Source organism: Xiphias gladius, chromosome 8 (genome assembly GCF_016859285.1).
Source record: "Xiphias gladius isolate SHS-SW01 ecotype Sanya breed wild chromosome 8, ASM1685928v1, whole genome shotgun sequence".
NCBI lineage: Eukaryota > Metazoa > Chordata > Actinopteri > Istiophoriformes > Xiphiidae > Xiphias > Xiphias gladius.
The window spans coordinates 30,690,198-30,705,512 of NC_053407.1; the positions used below are offsets into that span (position 1 = coordinate 30,690,198).

The 15,315-nt window shown below is 46.2% G+C and overlaps 1 protein-coding gene across 1 annotated transcript; it reads right to left on the reverse strand.

The window, feature by feature from the left end:
* Positions 1-495: 495 nt before the first annotated feature.
* On the reverse strand, positions 496-14,815 carry LOC120793092. Its single transcript, XM_040132780.1, has 13 exons — positions 14,197-14,815; positions 14,004-14,097; positions 13,815-13,902; positions 10,870-11,206; positions 9,281-9,374; positions 7,184-7,271; positions 5,067-5,373; positions 3,694-3,787; positions 3,156-3,243; positions 2,649-2,967; positions 2,175-2,268; positions 1,960-2,047; positions 496-1,065 (listed from the first exon to the last, which is right to left on the reverse strand). Exons 1-13 carry the CDS (start codon positions 14,255-14,257, stop codon positions 496-498), a joined length of 2,322 nt encoding a protein of 773 aa, XP_039988714.1. The 5' UTR covers positions 14,258-14,815.
* Positions 14,816-15,315: the final 500 nt, after the last annotated feature.

Sequence of the window (15,315 nt, forward strand, 5' to 3'; positions counted from 1 at the left end):
AGAGTTGTGTGTTGTGTGAGTTTTCATTTTTCTGGAACTGGTCTGCGATCGTCAAACTAAAAATAAGCTTCAAGGTGCAGTTAAGCGAGTAAAGCGCGAGGCATCACGCGGCCCGTGTGGACAACTATACTGATCGCAACACCGGTGTATCGGACCCGTCAGACACGAGTGAGACGGACAATGGAAAAACGCGGGATTGACTCTGGAGGCCAAAATCATGATTGAGATAATTATACCACCACTGTGCAGCCCTCCTATTAAGATGGTCAACACCCCCGGGTGGTGTACATCTCCAGGACCAGTCACCCAGCGAGGTCCGTTCTCGGTCTGTCACCAGCTCTGTGTGGAAGACCAACAGCCACCATCTAAACGTGGCTCTCCACAGTGGTGCACCAGGTCTACATTTCCTCAGCGGTCTGTCAGTGTGGTTTACTCCTCGACAGACCACCGGCAACGCCTCTACAGGGACGGTCTACGTCCCCAGAGCATCATGGTCTACATGAGGGCGTTGAGGTGTCCGGAGTGTCCTACCGAGTTCAGCATCAAGGCCCTCTGGTCCAGCACCTCCCTCTCTCTGCCCAGCGCCGCCCTCTCCTGCTCCACCATGGCTCTGTCCCGCTCCACCGCCGCCCTCTCTCTCTCCAACCACAGCCTCTCCGCCTGCACCGCCGCCCTCTCTCTCTCCACCGCCGCCCTATCTCTCTCTACCATCTCCCTCTCCCGCTCCAGCGCCGTCCTCTCCCTCTCCACCATCTCCCACTCCCTGTCCAGTCCTCCCAGCGGCCCGTCGCACGCGTCCGTGCTGCGCTGGTTCTGCTCCGCGGCGTCGCAGAACGCCTCCTGTCCGTAGTCGGAGGAGGGGGCGGGGGGAGGGGGAGGGGCAGGGCGGGGTCTGTGCCTGGGGGCGGGGTCAGGGTGCTGCTCGTCATCCTGGGTTACAGGGGTGAGGAGGGGGGCGCTGGTTGCCAGCCGGCCCTCCATGGCTTCATTCATCAGGTGAAACCACGGCCAGGAGGAGGCGCCGTCTGCTACGCTCTCCATCCCCACCGGAGGATACTTCAGATCCTGAGGGCGGGAGGAGAGGAGGAGGGGAGGAGGGAAGAAGGAGGAGGAGGAGAGGAGAGGAGGAGGGGAGGAGGGAAGAAGGAGGAGGAGGAGAGGAGAGGAGGAGGGAAGGGCGGAAGGAGGAGGAGGAGGGGAGAGGAGAGGAGGAGGAGGAAAAGAGAGGAGGAGGGAACGGCGGAAGGAGGAGGAAGAGGGGAGAGGAGAGGAGGAAAAAGAGAGAAGGGGAGGGAGGAGGAGAGGAGGGGAGGAGGAGGGTAGGAAAAAGAGAGGAAAGGAGAGGAGAAAGGGATGAAAAAGAGAGGAGAGGAGAGGAGAAAGCGAAGAGACAAAAAGGGAGAAGAGGGGACATAAATAAAACAAAATAGAGGAGCTGCCCCAGATTCTCACTACAGCACCAAATGTGGACTAATCCACCACAGAAAATAGTCCCCAACAAATGCACAGTTTCCTCCTGTTTGGTGGATAACTAGACCAGGTCAAACCCTGGTATCTGGCTGGACCGTCCTTTGTCTGTTTGCTTCTCTCCTGCTCTCTGTGCTCACATATACAGTCATTTAATGCAGCTGAATTCCCAGTCAAGCTGTTCTCAGAGAGGGAAGCCTGACCTCACATTCGCGGGGCATTACTGGTGACTCTCTTCCACGGAAAGTAGCAAAGGTTTGTCCAAAAAGTCGCTAGATTTGTCGCTGGGTGCTTCTGTGAAGAAAAGTCGCTAACGGGGTGTGAAAAGTTTTTAAAGATTTATGTCTTCGGTAGGAACGAATGGGATCGGAGTTGAGAGCCGCATAGTACTGAATTACTGACTATAATAAAAACGTAGCTGAACACCAGCCCTATTCTTCAAAGCAGGCTTGAATGTGGTTACAACAGAATGGATGTCAGTTAACAGATTACCTTGTATCTCCTTTTCAGATTGTCCCATTTCTTTGCCATCTGGTAGGTGGAGACCTTCCCCTGCAGCCCCAGCTCCTTCAGTATGGCCCTGAGAGAGAGACAGGGAGGGAGGACGGACACGGTGAACGGAAGACAGATTCAGACTGTGACATCCACGAGAAAATACGGCCCGTCAGCTGCCGTATGACATTTATCCTTAACAGAGAGCCTCTTACTTCCAGGCAGCTTTGGCGGCATTTCTCCTCCCGGTGAACAAGGCCTCGTTAGCAGCTCGTAGTTTAATCATCCTCCTGGTGTCCTGGTCTGTCACTGTGATGGACACACAGGTGTTGAGACAAACAGTAGAGAGAAATGAGCTATTAGAGGGACATGTAGTCAGTCAGACATGCATACATAGATGCACAATCACCAGCTGCTAAATGTGTGTATGGAGTACTTCATGATCCGTGCCGAGACCGTGGGGTCACCTGGCAGCGGGAATGACAGGTATAGTTGGGTGTCGTCTGCGTAGCAGTGATACGAGAAGCCATGCGAGCAGATAATCAGACCTTAGGAGGTGGTGTATATTGCAAAGAGAAGGGTTGGGAAGAGTCTCCTACTTTTTAGGTTAAATAAGCTTTTGAAAAACATCTAGATTATCTGACAAACACAGAAAACAGGACTGAAAAGTCAAAGTTGACTTGTCTTACTTTTGTAAGAGAGGTCAGAGGGTGTTGAACACTCTTCTCCGCTGGCGTCGATGTAGGTGACGTTCCCATCGGCCTCGGTGTTGTCCCCCCCCACCATGCTCTCCAGCTCCGACACGCTGTTCCTCTCTGCCATCAAACAGTCTCTGTCGGGAGGAGGGGACGAGCCGAAGACGCCGTCCTCCTCGTTGGTCCAGACGGGCGTCACTCTGGGAGCTTTCCCCGCCAGACGTCCCTCCAGAGCGTCATTCATCAGCTGGAACCAGGGCCACGAGGCCGGGTTAGTCTGGTTCTCCATCCCCCGAGGAGGAAACTTCAGGTCCTGCAGACAAGCAGGGAGACAGGACGGCAGAGAGAGCGATTAAGAGGAGCGCAGGGCAGCAAAACCTCCGGCCTGCGTGTCCTCGGAAGCTATGGCACGACTAACAGGCAAAAATGGCCTTTTCACAGCCGCTCAGTGCGAACTCCGAACGGCAATTAGACGGGGGTTTCCCGGTGGAGGGTGGTCACCTTGAATTTGGTCTTCAGATTGTCCCACTTCTTGGCGACCTGGTCAGGTGTTATCTTCCCTGTCAGACCCATCTCCTTCACTATTCCCCTGTGGACAAAACAAAACTAATCAATGATATAAAGGGCAACTTGTCTCAGTCATTTCACATACAGCAAAATAGATACGTAACCACTTGGTCTAATTAAGGTGGAAATCACTAGTGATCTGAAGAAAAAAATACTAAAGATACATATAAGTTAAACTTAAAGCACAAATACAAACATATTACAAAGTGTAAAATATTCTGTAATCTTCCGTTTCCAGCTGGATGCTGACTACTGTTCATCATTTTAGTCCAGTTTATTTCTGTGCTGCGATTTCAGGACTACGATTCGTTTAGCCCTGTTAGTCATTACTATGTACCAGTGCAGCTTTTGTTATTTCCAAAACAAAGAGAAAAGAATTACGGTGAGTATTTTTCCCCAATTCAAACAGTCCCAAGATACCAAACAAAATCTTTTTAAATTAGTAACCGTATTTTATTTTGTGCTCCGTTACCTCCAGGCTGGTTTAGCAGTGTTTCTCCTCCCAGTAAACAGAGACTCGTTAGCAGCTCGTAACTCAATTAGTCGTCTGGTGTCGTCTTCTGTCACTGCAAAAGAGGACCAACACAAGAACTCAACGGTCAAAGAGGTTTTTAAAAAACGTTTTATTTGGGTGGGGGGCATTTATGTCTTTATTGGATAGTGACAGTCAGGAAGCAAGGGAGAGAGAGGGGTATGATGTTGTGGGGTGGGGGGGGTCAGTGTGGTCATACAGCACGCGTCTGAACCACTACACATCAGGACGCCCCATCAAATAGTTTTAAATCTGACAACGGATAAACAGCTCATCAAGTGAACATGATGCAGGCAGCTCCATGGGCCAACCGGTAAATTCACCGTGTTTCAAAAGAAATCTCCAAAAACTGATCGACTGGTGTCTGAGGACGCACTTGACGGTGTCTTCTTTGATTACTCTGCTCTCAGTTGGTCAATCCTGTGGATTTGAGCACATTTCAGGTCAGTCTGATCTAGAGATTGGGTCCAGATGTTCGGTCCACTCAGTAATCTACTGGTCATTCAAATTAGTGTCACTAGACATTCTCTAGCCAGTGCTGTCAGAGACATCTTGTTTCAGTGCGACCAGTGTAATGATTCAAGTCCAAAAACAGATCGTTTCTTCAGGTTTAGTAAAAAAAAAAAACAACTTGCAGTGGTGGAAAGTGTCCTGTACATTTATTCTTGTACAGGACACTTTTGACGTACTTTACGTGAGAATTTCTATTTTATGCTACTTTCTACTTCTACTCCACTACATTTCAGGGGGAAATGCTGCACGTCATGTATTTATTCATATATATTTTACTTAATAGATTACGCCTCTCTCTCCCTTGCTCCCTGACGGTCACTAATTAACAAACACATAATGAGCTTATAAGAGGATATTCACTGTTCTAGATGAGCAACGGAAAAAAATTATTAATCTAAACTTATCTCCACCTTGACCAATGAAATATTAAAATGCTGCTCTCATGAAATAAAATAAAATAAAAAAATATCACATAACACATTAGAAAATAATGGCACTGATGCAGCCTATTCTGTATAATGAGCACTTTTACTTTCGATATGATCAGGAAATTTTGGTGATAATACTTCTGTACTTTTACTCGGCCAATGAATCAAAGAAAGTAAACCCTACCAAAGAATGTGAATACTCCTGGGGTTCTACCAGTTATGGCCTTAAAAGGCTGAAATAAATGAAATCACGAAGTTCATTTTGATTTGACTGATGAAGGGATAGACATGTCATAAAAAAAGGAAAAACACTGATCTTTCATAAAACAAGCGCACACCTACTTGTATATACAGTTTTCCATCACTTCTTACATTTGTAGGTGAACTCGGCCATCCGGTGCAGCTCCCCCAGGGCCGTGGACCCGTTTTTCTCTTCAGTGTCAACCAGCAGGTCCATCTCAGACTCCGTCAGAAACTCGGCCATCCCCCCTCGGCTCCGGCGAGCTCGTTTCTTGGGCGTTGGCGACAGCGGCTCACAGTCTTCATCTTCGTCCTCCACGATGGGCGTGAGGATGGGGGCAGCGCCGGCGAAACGCCCCTCCATGGCGTCGTTCATTCGGTAGAACCAGGGCCAGGAGCTGGGGTTCGTCTCCACGCCTCGAGCGGGAAACTTCAGCTCCTGGTAGAGACAGAAAACTCTACAGATCGTCCACAGAGGGACCTTATCCTCCTGCCAACACTGCCACCAACACCAGCTCCTGCTACCCATGGCTCACAGGGACGTCACTGCTTTTCTACACGATTATTTCATTACGAACTATGCCCTAACTGTTCTAATTTGTGCACGATAACACACGGATGTCATGTAATAAAAAAGCGAAGGCAGCGACATTTGGTCACAACCTGTGATGTATTGAGGGGAGTTAACCCCTGAACACCAGGCCTCATGAAAGAACCTTTTCGTAGTCTTATCCTAAACCTCTCGTACTCTCTCTTTGAGGTTTGCTCGTACAAGTGTTTCAAGTTCGATTCACGCCACGTGTTCATGGGCCTGGAGATTTGTGTTCTACAGATTTGATCATTGGTCGAGCTGCAACAACTTGTTGATCAACAGAGAATTTTACGATAACCCTGACGTGGATCATTCTGCTGCATCATGAGCACTTTTACTTCTGATATGTCAAGTAAATTTTGGTGAAAATAGTTATGTACTATTACTTAAGTAAAAATTGCACGACTTTTACTTGTAACGGAGTATTTTTATACTGTGGTATTACTACTTTCACCGAAATAAGAATAGAGCTGCAACAATTAATCAATTGACAGAAAATTAATTGGCAACAATCTCATTAATCGATTAATTGTCATTTTTCAAACATGACAAGCATTTGATGGCTTCCAGGTGCTGAAATGTTTTATTTATTGACTCTCTTGGTCTTAATAGAGTAAACTGAGAATCTTCGGACAAAAGAATAAATGCCAAACATTTGATTGTTTCTAAGAATCTGCTGCTTTTTCTTGTGCTACATCACCATTAAGTTAATATCTTTTGGTTTCAGACTGTTGGTTGGACGTCACATCAGGCTCTAGAAAAATTTGACTGGTATTTTCCTCAACCCTATCAGTACCAGCAGAGCAGCCCTGATCCTTATGAACAAAGCGAACTATCACACCTGACTGAAACCTGTTTGTGTGTCGTTACAGTCCCACTCTTTTTAGTGGGAACGAGGCTGCACAGATATCATTAAAGAGTTGCCTGTTGATCATTGGTTATGATGCTTTAATGAACTTTTCCTAGTCCAGGTGCTGAGCCTCGACCCTTGCGAAGTCAGAGGGGTTACTGACATGATTTAATTTGAGTAAAACCTGAGTAAAACCTTCGAGCAAATCTCTGTTATTGCCCGTCGTCGGTTTTTGCCTATTTTATTTATTGGTTATGAGGCTGTTGTGAGCTCATAGTTCCTGTCAGTTTCACCAAAAACCTCACAGGTTACTCTGGTTAGACGGTTGCTGTTCTGTGATGAATAATTTAATACTTTTTTCTAGGGAAACCTAAATTCTACAAATATATTCAACCCAGAATAAACCTTTACTGAAACCATTCGCTTCAAACGAATGTTTGTTTTCAAACAAAGCTGGTTATTCTGAAAAAGAAAAATGATGCAATACAACCAGACTTTGAGAGGGACATAACTGAAGCAGTTTTGGCCTGGGACTACAGGGTTGTCAAACAAGTGGTTTCCCCCAGTGGAGAAGGGCAGACTAACTGTACTCCAGCACCTCTGAATTTCATTTGTACATCACAGAATATTCTAAATAAGAGAAAATTGGTGAATGTGAGAAATTCCCTTGAACCACTCGTACGTGAAACTTCAGAACAAATCAGTTCGTCCGACTGGTTCTTGCATGAGGCCCAGTGTCACCTGAACAGTGACATCACAACCAGTCATGGACAGTTTGTTTCTGGAGCTGGAGGTGGCTGGACCTACCTTGTATCTCCTCTTCAGGTTGTCCCACTTCTTGGCTAATTGATCTGTGGTCAGCTTCCCCTGGAGACCCAGTTCGTACAGAATGGCTCTGCAAGAGACGACACGCAGGTTGAATCCCCGACTGAAGACCAGCAGACTCTCAAACTGAACCCACACAAACGGGGCCCAGGTGTGGGAGGATGTGACATTTGGAAATGGTATCAAAGAGAGACGAGAGAGGCTTTATGCCGCCACTCAGAGAACCAAATATGGAAATATTACTTAAAAACATGTTTGTAGAAAATAATACAATAAAGCCAAATAAAGTCTGATCTTTTTTTTTCTTTTTTTTTAACTGAACTCTACTGTAGTCTGCTGTGTTTTTTCCAGTTTCTCGAGAGTGAAGATTAGCGTGTGTGAACGTGAAAAAAGACTTGGGTGGTTGGCAACATCGGCTCCGACGGAAAGAGATCCACTACCTACAGTAGCGTCTCTCTTTTTTAATCACAGCAGCTCATATCAGCCGTCACTGATTAATGTTTACTCTGAACAAAATGAAACTCAGCGTTCACGCTTGTGTGTCTGAATTCAGCCAAAGATCTTCTGCGAGTGGAGAAGCTCCACTCTGTAACACGGCTGTTCAACTAGAGAGGACTGTTTCTGTAGCCCAACAACCCCAGCAGAGTGAGACGTTTTCTCGCTTCACGTCAGTTTCAGGAGTCACAGTTAAACTTTCCCTAATATCAGATCAATAATTTAAACATGTAAATGTAACATTTGTGAAACAGGACCTTCAGTATTTGGATCAAGCAGCTCAGGAAAAATAAGTTGTGTCAGATTTAGTATCCTCAGCTGTTATTTCAGTGTGTCAGATATATATTTAATCAACATTTAGGTGAAGGTTAGTATGGAATCTGACGAAGTACTTGCAGATAATTAATATTAAGGAACGGGACTGCGGCTAAAAACGCTAGATCGGGACCTCCCTAGTTTGTATGTGCTGCGCTAACCAGTCAGTCATGGTTGTTGTTTCTTAAAGCTGGCCTGTGGAAACAGAAACAGAAGCTTCTGTTTACACCCAGTGTTTCTCACTTAAACTCACTGTGTGAATCCTTGAGGTCTAACAAACGCGTTGACTGTATTTCCTTCCTCATAAGAAAACTGGAAAGCTGATTTATTAAGTATTTTAAGCTATACACTGTTTCCATCCAAATGTACTAGCCTGCAGTCATCTTCTTCCTCTTCCCGGCCTTTTCTCGCACCATTTTGAACCAGACAGTTTCACCAAGTTAAATTTAAGACTTTTTAAAGGACTTTTTAAAACCACACAGAATGCAATTTACTACCTGTTTCACAGTCATATCGACCAAAGTATGACGGATAATAATGAAAACCAGTAGGGATGATAAGGCCTGGAATTATTTACCATGCATGAATGTATTGACATTTATGTCACATTTTTGCCAGCATTTCCTTCTGTATAAAACAATAATTTTCAATAATAACATTAGCTGGATAAGCAGCAGAGAATGGGAGAAGAAACGGGTGGAAGAATTATCCAATTAAAAAACAATTTATTTAAGGTCCACATATGAATTTTCCGTAACATCAGAGGTCTGGAATAACGGTAGTGCCGATTTTCCAGCCAGCGTTTTACTGAAATCACATGAAAATGTTTTTATTAGTAACATTACGGCGTTTAGCAGGCCAGAAAATCAGTACTTTAAGGCTTTTCAAGACTTGCAGATACCCGGCGTGAAACCGATAGCAGGATGTGAATAAGGCCACCTACGAGTCCTCGTGTGTGTGCGTGATAAAAAACAACATGGAGACCCACTCATAAAAACACTGCTCCACAGGGCACCTTTAAGGTTTGGAGATTCACTAGACGTTAAAACAGAGTCCTCACACACTTACTAAGCCTGCTCGAAAAGACTGAAAGTCTTTGAGGCCAGGATTCTGGACTTTAACATTCAGCTTTCGACTCGGTGCCAAGTCATGAGGGAACCCAGGTTGAACTACAGTCCCTTAACTCAGCACGACTGAGAGGAAAGTGCTCTGGTCCCGGTGCAGGCAGTGAACTCAAGTCAAACAGAGGCCGTCCGAAACTTCACTCACCTCCAGGCCGGTTTGGCTGAATGTTTCCTGCCAGTGAAGAGCGCCTCGTTCGCAGCTCGAAGTTTGATCATTCGTTCTGTTTCTGGTTCAGTCACTGTTGACAAGAAGAGCAGTTTTCAGTTATGTGCCCATACACAGACAGTTGAGATGGACTTAAAGAGAATGAAACAGCGTGGAAGAGGACAGATGATTCAACAGCACCAACATAACTCTGAAACAGTATCCATTTCCTAGCTGTGTTGAATTTTAAACAACAAAGCTGTGAGTTCAAAATCCATGAGTAAATTCATGACCTGCACGAGGTCGTTCCTCCTTATCGACGCCCAAACAGGATTTTCATATCATAAACTGATGCAAGATTCCACAACACCTCGTAGGAAAATGGAGGAGACTGAAGGCAGTGACCTTTTCTTGCTGCCATCACTGAAACCTGTAGATAAACTCTTATTTCATGATTTCTACTAACTGCAACTGCAACCCACTGTGTCCGACTTATGACCCCGCACCATAACTGCACTGAGGTAAAACCTCGGCGGCTGAAATGCCCATGCCTTTCAGTTTTTCATTTCAACACGGAGAACTATCCACTTCATTCTAGGTAAGAAAGTTGTTCCTGACCACTGGGCAGACCAGACCAGCACAGTGCTGGTTCGTTCTGGTCTGACATGGTTTCTACTGCTTCTACTGCTTGTGCCAACCTGAACCGACAGCTTGTCGTGGCTCAATCCGCATGTGGCGTCTCTGTGAGAAACTGAATTTGAAGTTCTCCACAGGACCTCGACCACCTGCTGCCATGTAATTATCAGCCGATAGAGACTCAACGTCGTACCTGCCATCTCCTCTCCCGCATGCACAACATTTAAACAGGTTTCGTCGTCCCCGCCGTCGCGTAGCGAGCAGCATGTCAGCGCAGCCGCTGATGAACTGAAGCTGTCTATCCTCCTTCTCACAGGGCGACATTTCTCTCTGTATCCCATCGAGTGATCATTAAGTGGTTATATACAGGGTGTCTGCAGGCTACACCTGGTTAAATTTCAGACATTTTAATACCGCGGAGAATGTGATTTATTACCTGTTTCACCATCATACCAGTACAACAGTATGGAAGTATGGACTGAAAACCAGTAGAGATGAAACGGACTAGAATTATTTATTATTATATCACATTTTATCAGCAATTCACCGCAGGAAATAACAATAATATCTGACGCTATAACTAATTTAATTAATGCGACATGGACCCTGATAAGCAGCAGAAAATGGATGAAAGGATTCATCGATGAAAAATAATGACTTCGCTGAAGTTAATTTAAGTTTTTGCTAAAATCTGTGCTTTGCAGATACCCCGTATATTTATTTAATATACACATACAGTATATACTGTACCAGCCACGACGTTAAAACCCATAACTGGTTTTAATGTTGTGGTCGGTCGGTCTGTTCCCACTAAATGTGCACGTCTGGTTTTGCATTCGAATCGAAACTCAATAAAGCTTCATCATCAGATGAGCAGCTCTGCCGCTCACTGATCTTTTCCTTTAACCAGCTGAACTCTTTGTGTCAGGGCTCAGTCCGCCAGATCTGCCTACTTTTATAGGAGCACTCGGTCATCCTCCTCCAGCCCATGGGGACTCCCTCAGCAGGAGGAGCCTCGCTGTGAACCGTCCCGTCATCCTCGGCCGTCTCCGCTGCCACCGTGTCCTCCATCTCCGTCTTGATGAGGAACTCCAGGATGTCGGTGTTCTCCTGGTTCTGGTTGGGTTGGCTGTTGCCGCGGTGGCCGGCGTTGGCGGCGGTCTCCGGGCTCAGCACCAGGTTGCTGTTGTAGAGCCGACCCTGCATGGCTTCGTCCATGATGTGGAACCAGGGCCACGACTCCACGACGCCCCCGATGTTGTCCTGGCCCTGGTAGGGCTGCTTCAGGTCCTGGAGAAGACAAGAGGGTTTAGAGACACCTGAAAGGACATACTGACACAGGTATGGACAGGGCCAGTCAAACGTTTCTGAACACTCTGGAGTCTCATCTCATCGCTCTTATAGCTGACAACAGCACCCTGTCTTTAACATAACCAGCAAAAGGACTTAAGCACAATCCCTTAGGATCTGGGACTTTCCAGAATAATACTCCTTCAAATAGTCTTTAGACAAAAAAGGAAAATGTAATAGCGATGTAAGACATATAGAGAAAATCAGGGTTTCTGTAGTGTCGACCAAATTATATTTAAGACTTTTTAAAACCGTTTCATACCACACAGAATGCAACTTAATAACTTTTTCACTGTCATATCACTCAAAGAATGACAGAAAACCAGTGCAGACATAAAAGTCTACAATTATTTATTAAGAACACCAATTTATTGACATTTATATCACATTTCTTCCCAGCTGCACGTCAATAATTCCTAGTAATGTAACTGATCAATTAATGCGACAGAAAAAAAATGGATGGATTATCCAATTTATTAAAAAATAACTAATTTAGGCAAATTGACGTTTTCCCTAAAATCTGGAGCTGTCCTTTGTGAGCTGAGTCACTTTTGGTGTGGAGGTGGAGAACGTCTCCTGACAGACGCAGCCAAAGACAAAAGGTCACACTTAACGTCACTGTCTACAGCAGGCAAGAAAAAAATATTTAAGTGCTTTGTAAATGTTTTTAAAACCCTCTAAGGCCTGTAAAAGGCACCTAGACATTGAGACCAAATAAGATCGATGCTCTAACTTGTATTACATTTGGCAGACTTCACCACACATCATGTAGCAGCTCAAACATCTTCATTACGGTCTCAAAACAGGTTTAAGGCAGGGGCTGAGAAACAGAAGAACTGCACTGATGCGGATGGAAAGGGGGGAGGTGTTTCTGATATTTACCCTCATTGATATCAATGTGTGTTTAACGCAGTACGGTTCAACACGGCGCATCCTCCAAAATGATCCCGCAGTTGAATCAACACCTCTGAAACGGTGTCAACACAAACTGAAGATTAGAACCTTCATGGAGGAGGATTATTACAGGACTGGTGGATTGGCTAAAACTAAGTGGACTGACTTAGTTTTAGACAGGTGGACCTAATAAACTGGTCACTGAGAGTACATATCATTAGACGTAGCACATATCTCCCGCATGAGTCCAGTATTTATTAATGCGCCAGCAAATAGTTAACACTCAGGTGTCTTATCCCTCTAGTCTCTGGATGTCTTATCTAAGTGGTGGTAGACAAGGCTCCTCTCTTACCTGCTGCTGCTTCAGATAAACACAACCTGTTCACTTCGTCTGACTTGTGTAACGACAATCATCGGGTGCCTCTGGCTAAGACTACGTCCACATTAACATGTTTAAATTTGCAGACGCATTTTTTGCGCTCTGTTTCAGCCTCCCTCCAGACTAAAGCACCAACACAGAGCTTTTCCTAAACTCTCTTCAGTGTGTGTAAATATTAAAACACCAGCGGCCAGATGCATGAAACTCTGCATATTCACGATTAAAACTGACAGAAATGCGCAGACGCGTACTCTTCATCAGATTTCCGAAGCTGTGTGTGCGAACAGGAGCCTCACTTCGCCTCCCACAGTTCGACAGAACCGTCACCTGTCAGTGGGAAGAAAGGCACAGAAGAAGAACGAGCGCGGCTTCACGATTGTGCTGCACGAGCGAGGTTCTCGGACAGAACGGCTCCGTTGCACAGGGCCGTGGCTCTTTAAAGCCCCCGTACCGCCGATTCATCACCTGTACCTGGGAACCGTCATCACGTCACGTCTCGGTCAGAAAGACGACCAATGGTTCGTTGGTGGCGCTCGAACTGAAACGGATCATCGACAGGGAAATAACGGCTCAAATGTAAACAAAAAGAACCCTCAACTTCATCACTCGTGAATAATTATTTGAAACGAACTTCATAAAATCACCTTCGACGGACATTTTACACAACGCTGTGTAGACCGAAGTCATCATAACACAACCGGTGAAGATCTCCATTAGACTGTGTGCGCGCTGGTCTGAGGTCTGTGTGAGGTGGGCGCGTTCTCCCTTTTATAAAGACCAGTTTATATGGGAAATGGTGTAAACATGGTTTATACATCTGGCCCCGGCTTGTGTCCGGGGAGAACTGAGACTTTACTAAACGAAGCTGTAGCGGCTCAATGAGGATCGGAGCTGTGAGACAGTAAAGCGAAGACGACCTGTAGTCTCCTCTCTAACTTTCTCTGATCCATCAATTTAAACGTGGATTTGTCCGATCACAGCAGAGCTGCTGTCAGGACTCCGATGATAGGATCCAGATGTTATCAGCTGGCTGTCTGTCTGTCTGTCTCACTCCTCACCAGATGTTGCTGTGATGCAGTTTTGTTGTGGTACTGAAGAAGAGGAAGAAGAACAAGAGATTTACCTGTTTTCATGTCGTTCAGGTGTTGGACTGTGGACAGAGCCCACTACTAAAACCACCTGGAGACTCCGTCAGTGTGGACACCGATCGGTTTCGCACGGTTTTATAAGTCAGACGGCTTCGTGCGGACGTGGCCTCTCTGCATCACACGTTACCTTGTACTTTGTCCGCAGGTTGTCCCACTTCTTGGCGATCTGGTCTGCTGTCAGCTTCCCCTCCAAACCCAGACCCTTTAGGATGGTGCTGAGGGAGACGGAGGAGACTCAGGTGAGCTGAGAGGGAAACTCACTAACCTTATGAATTCCCTATTGGGGGGGTGGGGGTCAGGGGCCAAAGGTTCATACCTCCATGCGATCTTGGCAGAGTTTCTTTTCCCGGTGAACAGAGCCTCGTTGGATGCCCTGAACTCAATCAGCCTCTTCACATCCTCCTCCGTCACTGCAGACGCAGGGGTCAAAGGTCAACGACACTAACAGGTCAGCAGCTCACCTGTACGTGACAGCCTACAGGTATGAAACACATCCCACCATTACTTACTTTTATAGGAGTTTTCTGGGAACTGTGGCAGCGGATTGAGGGCTGACTCCATTGTGATCATGGAAGAAGGAAGGGTCTGTAGTCCAGGGGCAGCGACGGAGCAAGGGGGAGGGAAGAAAGGGGGGAGGCAAGGAGGGAGGGGTGGAAGTGTGTTGGTATTCAGGCCCGATGCTAACTACATCCGCAGCTTTCCCGCTTTGTTCCTCCTACAGCGGCGCTCCTCCTACCATCATGAGAGGCAGTGCCGGTGCGGATTTACCGTAACTCGGACCGGGCAGTGGCTGTCGGTGTCCTCCGAGGATAACTCCCGGTAAACCGTAAAAAGAAGCAGGCTGAGAGCTAGCAAAGGCAGCTAACCCAAACAACAAACCGAGGCAGACACGGCCTTCCCGCCACACAGCGACGCCGGTTCCCGTTAGCTTTAGCTGCTCCGCTGTCTAACGGTCATTTTCGCCATCGCCTCGGGAGCGGAGAAGACAGTAAATAGAACCGTTACCGTTACCGGAGACAGCCTGCATCTCGTTTCCTCTGCGCTGAGGGGAGGGTGCGCTCAATAACGGCGCCCGGGCCTGCCCTCCGTCACGTGACCCGCACCTCGGGAGGGCGGGGTTTCACGTAAACGAAAACAGTCCAGCAACATATCTGACGAGAGACCTTCCCAATATAATACAATCAGTGCAGCTGGACTCTCCCGTTATCGACCAATCCGACGATTATTTTTTCTGATTAATCGATTAGGTAATAAAACATCTGAAAACAGAAAAAAAAGGAAAAGCAGCAGGTTCTCACATCAACTGTTTGGCAGGTTTGCTCGAACAATGACCTGATCAATTAACTGATCATCGAAACGCTTGAAGATTTCTTCCGTTGACCGATCAATCGTTCCAGCTCTAAATACAATACAAATGTTTCACGTTCCAGTCAAATAACGTTTTAAAAATTAAACCCTGAACCGAGCAGAATTGTCTGTGTAACACAGTAGCTCTATTTCTTACTGAGTATTTACTGGAGTACAAGTACCAGTACAACAATGTAAGTAAAAGTACACAGGTATTCTCAGCTTCATGTAGTTAAAGTATCACCAGTAAAAGTACTTCCTTCTGCTTTAAAAATATCTCC

What these genes read in the sequence shown, in the direction of transcription:
- LOC120793092 (XM_040132780.1), bottom strand. Translation starts at nt 14,257, where the DNA reads ATGATCACAATGGAGTCAGCCCTCAATCCGCTGCCACAGTTCCCAGAA. An exon ending in GGCCGAGTTCACCTACAAAT is followed by an intron (nt 3,788 to 5,066) that starts GTAAGAAGTGAT and finishes CCTCTTTTGCAG; the next exon opens with TGACAGAAGACGACACCAGA. An exon ending in ATCTGAAGACCAAATTCAAG is followed by an intron (nt 2,968 to 3,155) that starts GTGACCACCCTC and finishes GCTTGTCTGCAG; the next exon opens with GACCTGAAGTTTCCTCCTCG.